The sequence below is a fragment of the Erpetoichthys calabaricus genome, chromosome 17, assembly GCF_900747795.2.
Source record: "Erpetoichthys calabaricus chromosome 17, fErpCal1.3, whole genome shotgun sequence".
In the NCBI taxonomy this organism is placed as follows: domain Eukaryota; kingdom Metazoa; phylum Chordata; class Cladistia; order Polypteriformes; family Polypteridae; genus Erpetoichthys; species Erpetoichthys calabaricus.
In genome coordinates this window covers 38,714,700-38,731,188 of record NC_041410.2, presented here as the reverse complement: position 1 = coordinate 38,731,188, position 16,489 = coordinate 38,714,700, and the positions used below count along the sequence as shown (strand labels likewise).

Here is a 16,489-nt window from a genome sequence, read left to right as displayed (position 1 = left end):
CATAAATATGCAACTTAGGTTGAATTGTCAATCTTTCTGTGAATCACCAAACTGGCCCTGTGTCATTGACTGTGTACATTACATGAGACTCCTAAGAAGCATCTGAGTCCCATCCAGGACTGGCTCCTGACTGGTGTCTGATGCTGCTGGGATTGGCCCTGGCCCTAAAATGAATTACCGTGGATACTTGCGTATAAGTCGAAAAATTTATGCCTTAAAATTCATTCAAAAAAACAGGGTCGATTTATCCACGGGGCAACACAATTGTCCATAGAATTTGGGTAATGACATTGTACACTCAACGCTTCACGGTATTAAGTCACTGGTCATCTGCCGTTTCCCATGGTCTTTGAAATAATTACAAGCCATTAATACTATTGCTAATTAGCTAGTTTTTTTCTAATTTCATTAAATAAATCTTTAAACTGTGAAATACTTGACTTTGAGCATTAGCTTTTGCAGGTTTTGGATAACAAACATATCATTAGCTGCCACGTGCCATCTAGTGGCTGCCATCGCGCATGCCTGTCAGCCAATACATAGTGTTAAAGGTCGCCAGAGCAAGCTGGCATATAGCGGATATGATCGTGCGTGTCTGTCAGCTAGTACATAGTATTAAAGGTCGCGGGAGCAAGCCGGCATCTAGTGGCTGCAATCGCACGTTCCTGTCGGCCAGTACATAGTGTTAAAGGTCATTGGAGCAAGCCAGCATCTAGCGGCTGACAATCGCACGTTCCTGTCGGCCAGTATATAGTGTTAAAGGTCGCTGGAACAAGCCAGCATCTAGCGGCTGCAATCGCACGTGCCTGTCGGCCAGTACATAGTGTTAAAGGTCGCCGGAGCAAGCCGGCATATAGCGGATACGATCGCGCGTGCCTGTCGGTTGGTACATAGTGTTAAAGGTCGCCAGAGCAAGCCGTCATCTAGCGGCTGCAATCGCACGTGCCTGTCGGCTGGTACATAGTGTTAAAGGTTGCAAGCTGTCAAGTTTTACCCTCAACTTATTTGCGGGTCATAACAAATTTCGTAATTTTCGGCTTAAAAATACACTTGACTTATCTGTGAGATCGACTAATAGGCGAGTATCTACGGTAAGTAGGTTTAATAATAGATAGATGAATGAAAGGATAAGAACTCCTTTCTAAAGTATTTGTTTACCCCACAAAAAGATTCATTTCGTCTTCAGTTATAATGCATTGTAATGAAAACCAGGGGTGTCAATGGCCCAAACCCCCAACACGAACTCACAAAGAGTCCTTAATGCAAATAAAGGATGGTTTTTTCAACCGTATTCCTTCCACAATACCATAAAGTAGCACAAAAGCACAAGTTTCTCTCTCTAATACACAAAAATCTCTCTCCTTCCAACTCTTACCACCACACTGCCCTCTTCCAGTTGAATGTTGCCTTTCTTCCTCCCAGCTCCAACTCACCTGGGTAAAGGAGTGCGGTCCCTTTTTTTAAGGACCTGGGAGTGCTTCTGGTGCCAGTGCCACTGCTCAATGGAAGCACTTCCAGGTCATATGAAAGTACATTACAGCAGAGGGCTTGTCTCCCTGCAGCGCCCAATTGCGGTACCCAGTGACCCCAGCAGGGCTGCACTGATGGATTACATTTCCCAGCATGCCCAGCTGGCTTCCCACTGGACACTGATATCCAGGGCAGCTGCTGTCTAGCATGCTGGGCGAATAGAAAACCCCCAGCAACATCTTCTCTTTCCAGTGGGCTGTCTGTTCCCCCTTTCTGACTCTCTCTTCCTGGTCTGATCCCCTTCTGCTCCCCAGCCAGGATGCCTGTCTGCTTGCTAGGAGCATCCCAGCCCATGTGGCATTTACAGCATACAGATTTTAACTTTAAATATTTTTATTTGAAGCTGTAAACTCAATTTTAATACTATATTTGTTATTAGATGCTAATTATTGTAATATAACATTTCAAATCCAAAGAAGAAGGATAATCTATCGGCTATCACCAGGCCTAATCTATCTAACGTCTGCCTTCTTACCCAAAAAAATACCAATGATAAAGAAGAAATATGTAAGAGAGGACGTGCTTTTTTGTATTCACAATGGGCCTAAAAACCAAAATATGTAGTGACACCTACATAATACACAAATTAACTGATCATTCATCAAATTAATTGTTTATTGATAACATTAAAATGATGAACTTGATTGAATGATTCTTTGAACATTAGACCGTCAGAAAATGTGTGACGTGAACAGGCCATTGAGCCCAACGAGCTTGCCCATCTTATTTATCTAGATTGTTCAAAATGAAATTAAGCCGAGATTGAAAATGGGATGAAATTAATCTTTCACAAAGATAAGAATGATAAGTATCCTTTTGTCAGTGTTCCTGGGTTACTAGATCAATAAAAGTATTTTAATTAAATAGTAAATCGGTCATTAAACTTAAAATTTCCTCTTCATCATGGATCATTAAACAGCCTGAGTGTGAGCTAAAGGTGATAAACAAGTGAAAAGGGTGCCAAGTTGACAGAATCTTACCCACTGAGACCTACCTGTGTAGCTGGTAGTAGAGGTATTAGTGACTTTGATTATTTAAATGCCTGTTGTAAATGTTAAGTCATTATTTAATTAAATCATTTCTGAATGAGAAAAAATAAAAGAAAAACAAGAGCATACAAGTTGAAAATGCAGCACACATTGGGATGTGCTGCTATGCTTCTTGCTTGCTTGTGTAGGCCCCTTATCCTGATTCCTTAATGTGATACATTGAATTAGCTGCTCTGTTGACTCTCATAGACCAGGTATCTCTTTCTGTTACTTTTACTTACTGCAGAAAAGATCATATGCCATTTATTCCTGCCTCTGCTTTTTGACATTTCGGGCTCAGGTACTCACAATGGTGATTCTTCTCCCATTTGAGCTACTAAGCTGAAAGGAACTCCTTCTGTCGATCTTAATCAGCTGCCATTTGACTGCATTAAAGGAATACTCCAACCAAAATGATGTATTTTTTAATATATTACTTACTCCATGTAGTTTGAGGTGGCAGCTGAGAAAAAAAAAGAAATCTCACATTTTAAAGCAGAATGATAGAAAACAGTTTATGATATCATGGAATGTAAAGGTGACCTGTTCTGTACTGTACAATGGCAAACAATGTGAAAATGTCTATGGAGAAAAAAAATTCTCATGTAAATCATATACCTTTAAGATAATAAAATCTGTATTTGTAGGCTTTTGCTTGTGAGAAAAGCTTAAAGGATTTAACTGTTGAAACTACTTGTCTCGTCACAGAGATACAGTAAACCTATTTAAATTTAAGTGAAAGTCATTTCAAATCTAAATTTATATATTTAATACTATGGGGCTGTACCTCTTACTCGCTTCGCTCACCCACCCCACAATCCCCACCCACGGGGGCACGCTTCACACTAGCCATTTTGCGTCTCTGCCACTCGCGTTGTGAAGGGGGTGGGGGGGGGGGCTGCTGAGCACACGCTAAAGATGGATCAGCTGCTGGCTGTCTGCTAGCTGCTACCGAGCTGCCTGATCTGCAAGTCACACTGCGCATCGATCATTTAAAAGCCTGTACAGAAGCTTCTGCTGCCGTGCTGTGTGATCTGCTTGTCGTGCAGCGCGACGATCATTTAAAAACCTGTACAGCAGCTGTCCTTTAAGCCAGCTACTGCTTGTGCCGTGCTGCGTGATCTGCATGTCACGCTGCTCGTCAATTATTTAAAAGCCTGTACAGCAGCTGTCCTTTTGTCTCATTTCCTTGTCTCATGGGATGTTAAAGTGTCTCTGAGAAATTGTTTGTAAGCAGGGCATGACGTGCAAGAAGTCTCGCGGGACTTCAAAATGTCTCTCCAAGATGATCACGTCTCAACCCAAAATTTTTCTATATAATAGATAGATGTATTAACTTTTCCAACTTCCTTTCCATCTCTCTGGGTACATTATATTTACCACATTCACACTCTGCTTATTTACTAGGGTCACATGTTCCTTCTCTAAAACCTTATAATATCAAGCTGGAAATGAATCATAGCCTACAGACTTACTAAAACTGAGTGCTAAACAGGGAACGCGGTTACGCTGAGCGATAATCAAATATGTCCAAAAGGTTACCACATTGTAAAATAGCTCCCTAGATATAATGTGCACACACTTTACCATGTAAGGAAAAAAGCTAATTAAGGGGCTTTAAGTAACAAGTGGTCTAGCAAGGAATACTTTATGACCATACAGTATGTCAAGAGTGGTAAATTTAAAGGACTTGGCAATCATTTCTCCATTATTGCTTGGTAAAAACTGAACCGACTTGTTATTCAGTGCCATAATCAACTCTACCCTCATTCATGAACAAGACCCAGATGTACTTTTAACAACTCCACTTCGGACTGCTGCTTACTCCAGTCCTGTTTTGATGAAGGTAATTGTCATCTGCAGAAAACAGAGGTGAAATCCTTAGATTGCCACAGTGTATACGTTTCAAGACTTGCCTATATGTGCCTTGATATTCCATCCATGAAAACAAAAAAGGAGACAAAGGACACTATTCATGCAGTTTAATGACACCATTCAAAAGACTATTTTATGGCAAATATTAAAACACCTCTACAATAACAGCCACAGAATGGTTATGTTATGTTAAAGCCAAAGTCTTTTCCTGGCTTGTATTTATTTTCTCTTTTATGGTTGTTTGCATTAATTTCAAATTATTAATTTTCTTTTTTTTGTGTTACTTTTAAAAAATTTGTTTGATATTTCTTATTGGTATTCTATCTTATTAAATGTGCTGCCATTTTCTTTACATTGTGAGTGGAGCCCCAGGAGGCAGGGCCACCCTGACATCACTGCTTCTCACTGAATGCTCATTTTTACTTTATATTCAGTCAAAAAATGGTAACCTAGGCTACAGGTTTTTGTGGATTATTGACTGCTTTTTAGATTAATTATTTACTGGGACTTGTTTGCTTTGCATTCTGTGTAAAGCAATCTCTTTTTGCCTTATTTTTCCCTTTTCCCATGTTCTTCTAATTGTATTAATAAAGGCTTCAATTCATGAAGATTTCTATTTACCATATATGGGCTCTATATGCCAGAGATTTGTTTGTGTATTTTTTAACCTTATAAGCCTTTTTGTTATATTTTGGAACATTCAATGCATTTTGAACTTTAAAAAACAGCTCCCCATTTTTGGGCCTGCTTAGGTTGAAGACAACAGGCGTTTATTGAAGCTAGCTGACTTACGATAAGCCTCTTCTGGACCGACTGGTGAAGGTCCTGGCCTGCATTATGCCCCATTTTGAAGGCCTCACACCCCATTTTGCCAACTCACCACAGGTTATCACTTATATGTAGTGACCACAAGAAGAAGTTTATAGGTTCAAGTGGTCAAACTGAGACTTGCATGCAGTGTACTCTGAATGACTCTGAATGAGATAGGGATCTAGCAACACAGGAAATCCTTAAAGTTAGGACTACTGCTGCTTCCCCTAACTGAAGGAAGACAGTTGAGGCAGTTTGGAAATGTAGACATGTACCCTGAGCACCTTTTAATGGGATGGAAGAATGAATGTACCAGGCACAACTTACTAGAAGAAGACCCAGGACATACTCAGAAGTTAGGAAATCCATTCATGGAACTAGAAAATGTGCTTGATTATAATGTGGCCTGGAGAGAAAATGTCAATCACTCAATTAGTCAGCCCACCACCTATTACACTTTCGTGTATATAGTGCCTTTCAAGGCAAACACCATCAGAAGACACTCTACAAAAGAAGTGAATCAACTCATTAAATAAAGTATAAACATCAAAAGTAAAGACATCATATACCATAACAACAAAATGAAACCTGTTTAATCTAATTTAAAGTTGAGGGGGTTCAAACTCTGGGCACATGGCAGGAAACACCACTGAACAGGACACCGGTCTGTCATCATCAAAAGGGGAAAACCTCAAAAATGAGGGCATGTATTAAGTAGTAATAAGGAATTATAAAGGAACATTGGTTTTCATACATGAATAAATTACTATTAGTATTTTGCTCATTCTGACTTTTTCTCCCATGTATAAATTATTAATGCTACTGTTACTACTAGCACTCCTTATTTCTAGGGTGATGGTATGATTTTTGGCAGATTTTGCTTAAAATATGGCTGAAGAACATTAACATCTAGTAGCTGTCATCGTGCTCTTTGTGAAATGTTGCCAGTGTGCAATATGATGAACTCAAAGCTACCTGGTATGCTACATGCCACGAACCAATCCTGAATCATTCCTTTTATGTTCCCTCTTCAGATCTTCCAGAGATCAGTGTTAGTCACAGTAACCTCACCGTGATAGAAGGGGAGAACGTTGTGGTCACCTGTAATGGGACAGGGGCTCCTCTACCTGATGTCGACTGGATTGTCACAGGCCTGCATTCCATCAATACTCACCAGGTAGGCTCACCCAGATCATTTGAGCATAGACCATGAAAAAAATACATAAACTCTTTCTTTTTCTTGCTTGGAAAATGAGCTTTTTGCATAAAATTAGCAAATTGGGTCATGTGTTTTTTAATTGTTAATGACTGTTTTAAAAGAGTGGATTTAACATTCTTATTTAACTCACTAGGGATGTTTTTAAAGCCATTATGATTTGAGTTCTTATTTTAGAATGGAAATACACTTTCTTTGGATCCTTTCTGATGCAGACAACAGGAATGTCAAAGCAATTTCACAATTTAGGTATTAAAATATGTATTCTCTGTCATGAAAGTAAGAGGAAAAGAAAGAAAGGTAAAGAAAAGGCTTTTGTGTTTAAGGACACAAGCTGAAGAATAGTGGGCTGGCAAGTATTCTGTACTTATTATCTTTGCTTTTGGCACTAATTTGACTCAACAAATGTCCCTTTTTTCCTCTAGAGCAATGTGAACTGGCCCAATGTTCACTCCATCAATCTGACCTTAGTCAACGTCAGTGGGGATGACAACAACTTCTTGTTGACCTGCATTGCAGAGAATCTGGTGGGAATGGCGAATGCCTCTGTTCAGCTCTCTGTCCACTGTGAGTGTCCACTTTGGCCTTGTAGGGCTGCTTTACAGTCAAGAAAATTTGTTACCATCCACTGACTTCACTGTAGAAATAGAATTTTAAGGAAACAGCTGTCACCAGTCTAATGCAAATACACAGTGATGCTAACTACCATCTCTTTAATTTATGGACTAGCAGTATAATGTGATGTAAGCAAAACAGCAGCGCTAAAATATGGAAACCCGTTATTTTCTCAGAATCAAAAACTTTATACACATTTTCTCACGAGTGTCATCACTTTGAGTTGTTTCAGTTGTGAAAGAAATAGCCGGACACACAACGAAGGTCTGGGGGAGCCGCCCATATAGTTTTCCTGGCTGCAAAAGGCCTAAATTTGCATACAGTATGTACAGGTTAGAGTCCAAAACTGAACTGTTTAAGTATGGACGATGAGGGGTTTTTATAGGTGGTTCACAGGAAGTGACATCCTCGGGGCCGGAACAGAAAGTGCCTTCCTTGGGTCTGTGACAGGAGGGATTTCTCAGGGTTGGTCTGCGGAGAGAAAAGAGAAAGGCTTAGTGCACCCCACCGCCCCCTGGCTTGGCATGGAATTGGCGTTTCCTGGTCCCTTTGGTTGACTCCCAAGCACATGCGTCTGACACAGTCTATTATTCTATTGGTCAGTGTGATGTCAGCTGGAACAGAGTGTAACACAGCTAATTTGAATTTTACTTTTGACATGCATTATCCACTTAAAATATTAGCAATATGTATGTGTCTAAAGTTTATTTCCTCAAATTCAGGAAAGCCAATGCTGCAAGTAACATCAATAGTTGCAGGACTGACAGCTGCTCACACTCATTGACGTGTCAGCTTATTTCTGACCACTGAGAGAAAAAATGTGAACAGAAGATGAAAAGCACTCAAGTCTGCAATCAGGACTGCTTACATATTATGCAAACTCTCAATGCAAAAATAATTAGTGGAGTAAAACACATGCAAAAGATTCAGGAAACAATCAAGATTAAAATTGAAGAAGAATTGTGGTATTTCTCTCTTAGAAAGTTATGACAAGTTAACATTATAAAAAAAATCCTCAAGAGACTCAGAAAATATGTTCTTAAGTGTAGTCAAGATTGAAACTAAAAAAACATCAATTAACCTTTGCAATATGAAACAAAAAAAACAAAAAAATGAGGGCTTAAATCTTGACAATTATACATCAATTTTAAAGTAAGAGGTTCCCAAGAGGCATGCTGATCGTGTTATTTACAGTGAAATGCCCAAGGAAGTTATCAGCCAATAATTCTTTATAACCAGTAAAACTACAGAAAATTAATCTACAGTATAGGCTCATTATACATGCTGCTTAGCTTTCTTCTTCTTCTTCTTCTTTCGGCTGCCCTCGTTAGGGGTTGCCACAGCATATCGTCTTCTTCCATATCTTTCTGTCATCTGCATCTTGTTCTGTTACACCCACCACCTGTATGTCCTCTCTCACCACATCCATAAACCTTCTCTTAGGCCTTCCTCTTTTCCTCTTCCCTGGCAGCTCTATTCTTAGCATCCTTCTCCCAGTATACTCCGCATCTCTCTTCTGTACATGTCTAAACCAACGCAGTCTCGCCTCTCTGACTTTGTCTCCCAACCGTCCAACCTGAGCTGACCCTCTAATGTACTCATTTCTTAAGGTAGCAAAATTAGTGAAAGTTAAGACCAAATTTATTTATTACTTTTACCACTTTAAATCTGGAATGAGACATCTGAGGCAAGTAAATGTTCCATACTAAATTTTAAACCATTCACTAGACCTACAATATGGGGGTCCAATGTGATTTTATTTGATTATGAAGATCTTTTAATTAGGTGCTTGCAGGGTCTCCTTCATGCACACATACACAGGGACACATTAGTGTCACAGTGACAATTTAGTGTCACTGATCTCCATAATAGTACATCTTTGGAATGCAGGAGACCAATCTGACTTGATAGGCTTAAAACAGGGTTCTCAAACTCCAGTCCTGGAGGGCCACAGTGGCTGCAGGTTTTCATTCTAACCCTTTTCTTAATTAGTGACCTGTTTTTGCTGCTGATTAACTTCTTTTGAATTAATATTAATTGACTTGCTCTTGAAGACTCAGACCTAATAATTGTTTCTTTTCTTAATTAGCAGCCAAACAATATTGAGATACAAAATGAACCAAAACATGGCCAGCAAACTTTGACCATCATACAATATCTGAAAATAAAATGGGCTGAAGTCTCAGGAATGTTGATTTGCTCAAATCACCAAAACATTTTAACAGTTGCTCTTAGAAAAGTGAAGAAAAAAATCAACAATTTTGAAAATGTCTGCTATTGCACAATGAGAGCAGCAACAAGCCATGGAATTAAAGAGCAGGTTTAGTTAACAACAAGACTTGGCATCTAATTAAGCAACTAGTTTGAGGAAGCAATTCAGAGGAATTGTGAAGATATTCCAGGAAACAAATCTTAAAAAACAAGCCAATTAAAATTAATTTGATAGCAGTTAATTAGCAGCAAAAGCAGGTCACTAATTAAGAAAAGGCTTAGAATGAAAACCTGCAGCTACTGCGGCCCTCCAGGACTGGAGTTTGAGATCCCTGGCTTAAAACATAGTTCACTTTTATACAGGTGATTTAGTGTGAAGGAATGTTCAGCAAGCACCACCAGGATGGAACAGGACATCAGAAAGTTCCACACTAGATATCCAAGTGAGACAGAGCTGTCAGTTTTCAAAAGCTAGAGTCTTAACAAGATCAGTGGGCACAGGGCGAGAGACGTGCAGTTGGAGTGCAAACATGTAATGCGCCTCACTATACTAGAGCACAGGAGACCTAGCCTGAGCCTCCACCAAAGTGAGAGATTTAGGCTACAATGGACTGGGAGGAGATGAGGATACCTTCAGCTGATCAAGGCAGAAGACAGTCTCATATGAAGTGAGAAGCAATGAAACCTTTTTGAAAAGTGGAGAGTGACAGAACATTAGTTACAAACTTCCAGTCCATAGCTGGCACACACACTTTATGAAGAGAAGGAATAGAACCATGCTAAAGCTTAAAGGCAGGCCACAAAAACAACCAGTCTGTCAATGGATACTCCAGGTTCAGTGTTTTAGGGACACAAGGGGCCAACAGCTGAAGTTCAGTGTTTTTGTGGTGACTTCAGCTCCCAAACCCAAAAATGATTCCATAGCTTGTCTGAAATGAAGCTTCAGAGGAACTTTAAAACTTCAGGCAGAGTTATTATGGAGCTGAAAGTGTAATTTAAGTGTGTTGAGATAAGAGTTCGCTGATTGGAGAAAGAGAACCGTTTGTTAAATTTGATAAATCAAGAGAGAGCCAGAGTGGCAGGACATGGAAAAGGGATTGCTTTGTGATACCTTTGATATGGCTGGTAGGCAAGCCACACTCCACAGAGGTTTAGTACTAGTTTACACAGGCTTGCATAGACTTTTTTTCTTTACTTTACTCTTTACTTACATTTTTTGTAATATATGTTCCTGTATATTAAATTCAGTAAGAGCATCATTTTGATTTGTTCAGTGTCCTTGACATTATTTGTGAGTATTTAAGTGCGCCATGAGCACAAACCTATAATATAACCTCTACAGTAAAAAAATAACCAAAACTTATGCCATGTATACATATAAATAGACATACTCTTATACTGTACATACTCTACATGCATATAGATATTACACTCATAAAATTATATCAGTCTTTCAAGTTCTTACAGTGATGGTAATGAAAATAAAAGTAAATACTGTAAGTGAGGTAATGTAACCTTAGGCCACATGGAAACAGAGAAGATTAAAACTAAGCTATTTGCATTGTTTGTATACTTCCTCAGAAATGTAGCAAAGCAATCATAAAGTACTCTCTAGTTTCTACCCTCTGAAATAAAGAAGCTAAACCATTCATACATAAATACTTCTGAGGGAGTACCCTCTATCTATCACATTGTGCCTTACACATATCTATCTATCTATCTATCTATCTATCTATCTATCTATCTATCTATCTATCTATCTATCTATCTATCTATCTATCTATCTATCTATCTATCTATCTATCTAAATGTAGCCAAAAACCAATGTTAAGAATTAAAACCTGGACATACGTCACCTTGTTTATTAGTTTTAATAATAGTTACTTTTGCTGCATTTTAAACTATCAGTAAGGATGGAACAGAAACTTCTGCCTGTATAGCACTGCACTAGTCTGCTCTGTATTAAACTCAGAACACATTGTTAAGAGTAGGCAGTCACTTAATTTTGTACTGTAACTGTTAGAAATTCTCTTCATAATAAGTTAACCTGAACTCAGGGGAAACCACTTAAATGCTAGCTGATTCTATCGATTCAATTTATTATATGACTTCTAAAGACAATAGCTTTTGACATGTCATAGCAAGGGACCGTCCCTGTTAATTTCTGGACAACATCCTGTCAGACTTTTCTGTCACAGCCAATATCTATCTTCTCTTCAGGTTGCATCTTATAATCGGTCATAATGACCTCTATCTAATTTGTTTTTGAGTACCCTCTTCTGTCTGTACTCTCAACCTTTCCAAATACAAATGCCTGCTGCAGAATTTTTTTGCTTCTTATATGATTTTGTTTGGTTTGATTTAAACCTGTCTGACTTGTTCATTTTCACTGAATGTAATGTTTACAGCCATTTTTCACTTTAGTTTTACTCAAATCTCCAGCAGTTTTTAGCACCTTCTTCACATGAGGCAACCTTTTAAGTAAACTTCTATTTAAGTATGCTTTGTTCACTTCCCATTGCTCTGACTTTGAGTTCTTATCTACTCAAGTTCTCAGGAATACTCAAGTGAACTTGCATTTTTGTACATGGTATGTTTATAACCCTTGTTGTTTGAACAACAACAACAACATTTATTTATATACCACATTTTCAAGCAAGTGATGTAGCTCAAAGTGCTTTATAGGATGAAGAAAGGGAAAAAAGAAAAAATATAAGAATAAAATTAGGCAATACTAATAAACATAGAATAAAATTAAGGTCCAATGGCCAAGGAGGACAGAAAAAACACAAAAACAAAAAATCCAGACGGCTGGAGAAAAAAAAAAACAAAATCTGCAGGGGTTCCAGGCCACAAGACCACCCAGCCCCCTCTAGGCATTCTACCTAACATAAATTATAAAATCTCAATGTTCTAAAGATTATAATTTTTTATGCTAATTAAGATACTCCTCCTGAACACCATGAACCCGAAATACATGGTCCTTTGGAATAGCTTTTAACCCAGTGTCCTTTGCTTGACAGACTGATGAGATCGGGGGGAGGGGGGTAAACGTTAACATTATTCAAAGTTATTGTCTATTTTTACCTGCATTTTTATTACTCTTTAATTTAATATTGTTTTTTGTATCAGTATGCTGCTGCTGGAGTATGTGAATTTCCCCTTGGGATTAATAAAGTATCTATCTATCTATCTATCTATCTATCTATCTATCTATCTATCTATCTATCTATCTATCTATCTATCTATCTATCTATCTATCTATCTATCTATCTATGACTCTCTGAGCAGGCCAAGTGTGGTATCTGTGATCTTACAGTCAGGGACTATAGTGGGCTACACTGCAAGGCTATACAGTATATGCAGAATACACAACTCATCAACAACAGGAGAGCAAGCTAAAAACAATAATGTATTATAGCTGCTTTACTTATGAGAAACATTTTCTTACAATATTTCTCTTTTCCATTTTTTGATATTCAAATCCTTCCTTTTCCTCCTTCTCCACCAGTAAATGACAAGTTAGGAAGCAAAGGTCTAGAGGGTGTGAGCACGGGTCCGAACACCATCAGACTAACACCAGCACTTTACAAAACCACACATTTATTCTTTGAATAAAGTCCCACACAGCACAGATGCTCGGGGAACCCCCTGAAGATGGCCTCGGGCCCCAGTGGGCTTGAGCCTCCTTGTTCCTTCCCCGTGGTCCCCTCAACATCCAGGGCGGTTGCCTCCTCGTGGCCCAGGAGACATATAGACCACCTCCCGGTCCTTCCAGGCGTCCCGGCTGGGTCTGACCCCCAGCCTCCTGTGACAAGGGTAAAAAAGAAGATCTGTATCTAAGAAGACCTGCCATCTTTCACATAATTCCTCAGCTGGTCCCAGTTTAGTAAATACTATGTTTTCTAACTTCTGGTAGTATAGCACATATCACTTTATATACTGTATATAAAATCCAACGTTTTTCTGTCTGTATAACTGTCCACTTTTCACAAGAGAACTACTTAACGGATTTAGATCAGGTTTTTTTCTATAATTTGCTTGAACATTCTGGTTGATTTTGCAACTTCTCTTATCTCACGAAGAATCATAGTTTGCTTGCAGTACTGAATTATTTGCACGAATCCGAGAGACACTCAGCGGGCCGAGGGGAGGGGAGCGGGGACCTCCTCACTCACGTACCAGCCTCAAGGCGTGTACCTTACCTCTGCTTAGCTAGCGAACGAGAGATCTACTTAACGGATTTAAATAATTTTTTTTTCAATAATCTGCTTGAACATCCCAGTTGATTTTGCGACTTCTCTCATCTCACTAAGAATCATAGTTCGCTTGCAGGAGCAATATATTTGCACTAATCTGAGACTGAAGCTGCGGTCTGAGGGAAAGCGGAAGGGTGAAATCAGGAGTAGGGAGCCCTCCTCACTGTCCTGTTTCACTTCTACACGGGCGAAGCCATGGGGGACGGCTAGTACTGTATAAGACAAATGAATAAAAATGTTAGGAGAGCTAACAATATGACAAAGATGCTAAACTGATCATTTAGATAGAGCAGTTGCTCCTTTCAGGATACTTTTGAAGATTGTGAGGATTGAGGATTTATCGGTACTGTAGTTCAAAAGTTCAGTAAATTGTAATCCAAGGGCAAAAAGAGCATAGTTCTACTTTTTGAATCTGGTCTTCATCAAAATGGACCAGCACGCCTTAGAGGACGTCATTGTTGTAAATCAATAAATACCTCTATATCCTTGACATTTCTTGTTGTGACAGCTTTGTGATGATGAGTACAAAGTCAGCTTTTGCACTTGCTTTTGATTCTCTTATGATTTTAAGTGGTACTCTTAGCATATCTATTGTAATTGTATTTATAATTCTTCTAGCAGTTTCCATTCCGGTTTGTTTTCTTACCACCCTGCCATCCAATTACTGTATAGAGTCCAGGGGTCAGATTTATAAAACTTACGTATGCACAAAAAGAGACTTGAAATGTGTGTAATCAGCTTTCTAGGCAAAAATCGGGATTTATGAAAGAAAACGTCACCTCTTACCCAACTGTATGCGGCATTTTGGAGAAACTTGGAAATGACAACATCCTTAATCAAGTATGGAGATGCAGCCAAACCAGCTAAGCAATGATTATGATATAGAAGACTGTATTTTAGTTCCCTTTTAAGAGTGCCAATGCTGCATATTTGAACTGAAGAATTTTTTTTTTGCTCTTCATCAATTTATAAAGACTGGCTGTTGTCACTTCTCTGGAAACTGTCTGACAGGTCAGTAATATCTCATCCAAGCTTCACTCCATCATGCCCAGTGTGCTGGAAGCTGCAGGCACTGCATCCAGTTTTTGTATGGTGTGGTTGTACATATGTAAAGCATAACATGTTTTGTCCAAAATAAAAAAAAAACAAACTGCTAACATAAGAAGGCAATTTGCAGCAGTGACATTGTTTTCTTAATGTAACCGGAGCTATTTATTGCACTAACTGCAATAAGGATATAAGCAAGAATGAAGCTGCATTTGTTAACCATAAGCATTGACATTTCATTAACACACAAGTCATCCATGATGCCAAGATGAGACTGACAAACATTGAGGCTTGGTGGCCTGGGTCAGCTGGTGATTTGTTTATTTTGAGGCATATTGGTGCCTGGCTTGTTGGTAAAGTAACTGTCTGATCCCTTAGTTATTCATACGGTCAGTACTACTCACTGTAACTGCAATCATATCATTACATGTACCAAATAACAATGGCTGCATGTTCAGACGCTGGCGCCTTATGGTCTTCCCCAACCTCCAGAATGTAGTGGACAGGGAGAGGAGCTGTAATGTCCCTCATTATCTTGCATGCACAGTTGTGGAGTGCAGCCAAATGTCTTGGTGTGTCAGGAGGGCAGGCTGCTCGACCAGCCACTGAACGTATGCAGCATAGTGACTGCATAATGTAAAAGGCGCTATATAGCGCCCGTCCCGGCACAGACTCAGGCAGAGGCATGTACTTATATAAAACTCTTTTATTACTCTTCAGCCATGGGGCACGTCTTCCCCGTGTCCCACAGGCGCAACACAGTCCCAAAAACTCACTGCTAACACAAACCACACTTCTTCTCTCTATCCACCTCAGCACCACCACTCCCCCTCAGGCTTAGTCCTCCTCCTCCCAACTCTGGCTCTCTCGAGTGGTGGTGGCTGGCCTTTGTTATACCCCACCCGGAGGCGTACCAGGTGCTTGATTACCTGGTCCTAATTGACCCTCCAGGTGGGGCTGACGAGTCGACCAGCTGGGCTGGAAAGTCCATGCAGCTCCCCCTGGCGGCCATCCAAGCCCCCAACCAGGCTGTGGAGGACTCCATCTCCCATGGAGCCTTGCGCCAGGTTGGGGAATCATCGTCCACCAGGGAGGCTGCCACCAAGTGTCCCGGGGGAGGTACTGAGCTGCCCATGGTGGCTCCCCCGGAATAGATGCAGCAGGGGCGTCCCTGCCGGGCATGGGACCCGGCTGTCCTTCACAATACGTTCAAGTTTCATTAGCATAGTCTATATATGGTTGCTTCAGGGTTGCAACCAAGTGGGGTTTGAGGTGTATTCACGTACACACATTTACAAGATGACTGTGATTTACAAAGAGGTAACCAGATAGTAATGTGTATACAGCATGTATAAATCCGATTTTTTTTTTTACTTGTGCATTTTCCTGTTTTTTGGCGTATGTATATTTTTACGCTCAAATAATCAAATAACACAAGTTTTATAAATGAGACTTCTGGCATTCGTGTCTATAATGTTCATGTTCTGTAATTGTGTGCAGAAGTTTCCCCTTACATCCTAAAAATGTGTGTGATAAATTGTCCCAGTGCAAGTCTACCCTGCAGTGGATTGGTGTCTCAATTTGAACTGGTATCGTGAAGTTAAGCACTGCACTAGTGGGTTATACATGAAATAGATGGATCAGTGAAATCTGAATAGATGTTTTTTTTATAAATTAATTGGAGTAACCATGTCTTTCATTGCATTCATTGTGTCAAATAATTAATCTATGGATGAAACAACTTTTTCAATTCTGTCTTTTTTTGTTTTTTTTTTTACATTTTCCAGATAATATGCTTTTTCTCCCATTACTGGATATGCGAGGATAAATGAATGTCTGCGCACAAAAGGCCTTAATGACATTTAGAAAAGTCATAGAATTTTGTGCATTTAATTTCT

The 16,489-nt window shown here is 39.5% G+C and overlaps 1 protein-coding gene across 1 annotated transcript in view; it reads left to right on the top strand.

Annotated features, from left to right (window-relative positions):
* Positions 1-16,489, top strand: part of ntrk3a (neurotrophic tyrosine kinase, receptor, type 3a) — a 948,732-nt gene that overhangs the window by 433,547 nt on the left and 498,696 nt on the right. The window contains exons 6-7 of the mRNA XM_028822657.2: positions 6,278-6,420; positions 6,885-7,026. Of these exons, the coding sequence (XP_028678490.2) occupies positions 6,278-6,420; positions 6,885-7,026 (285 nt within the window). The remainder of the gene's footprint in view (positions 1-6,277; positions 6,421-6,884; positions 7,027-16,489) is intronic.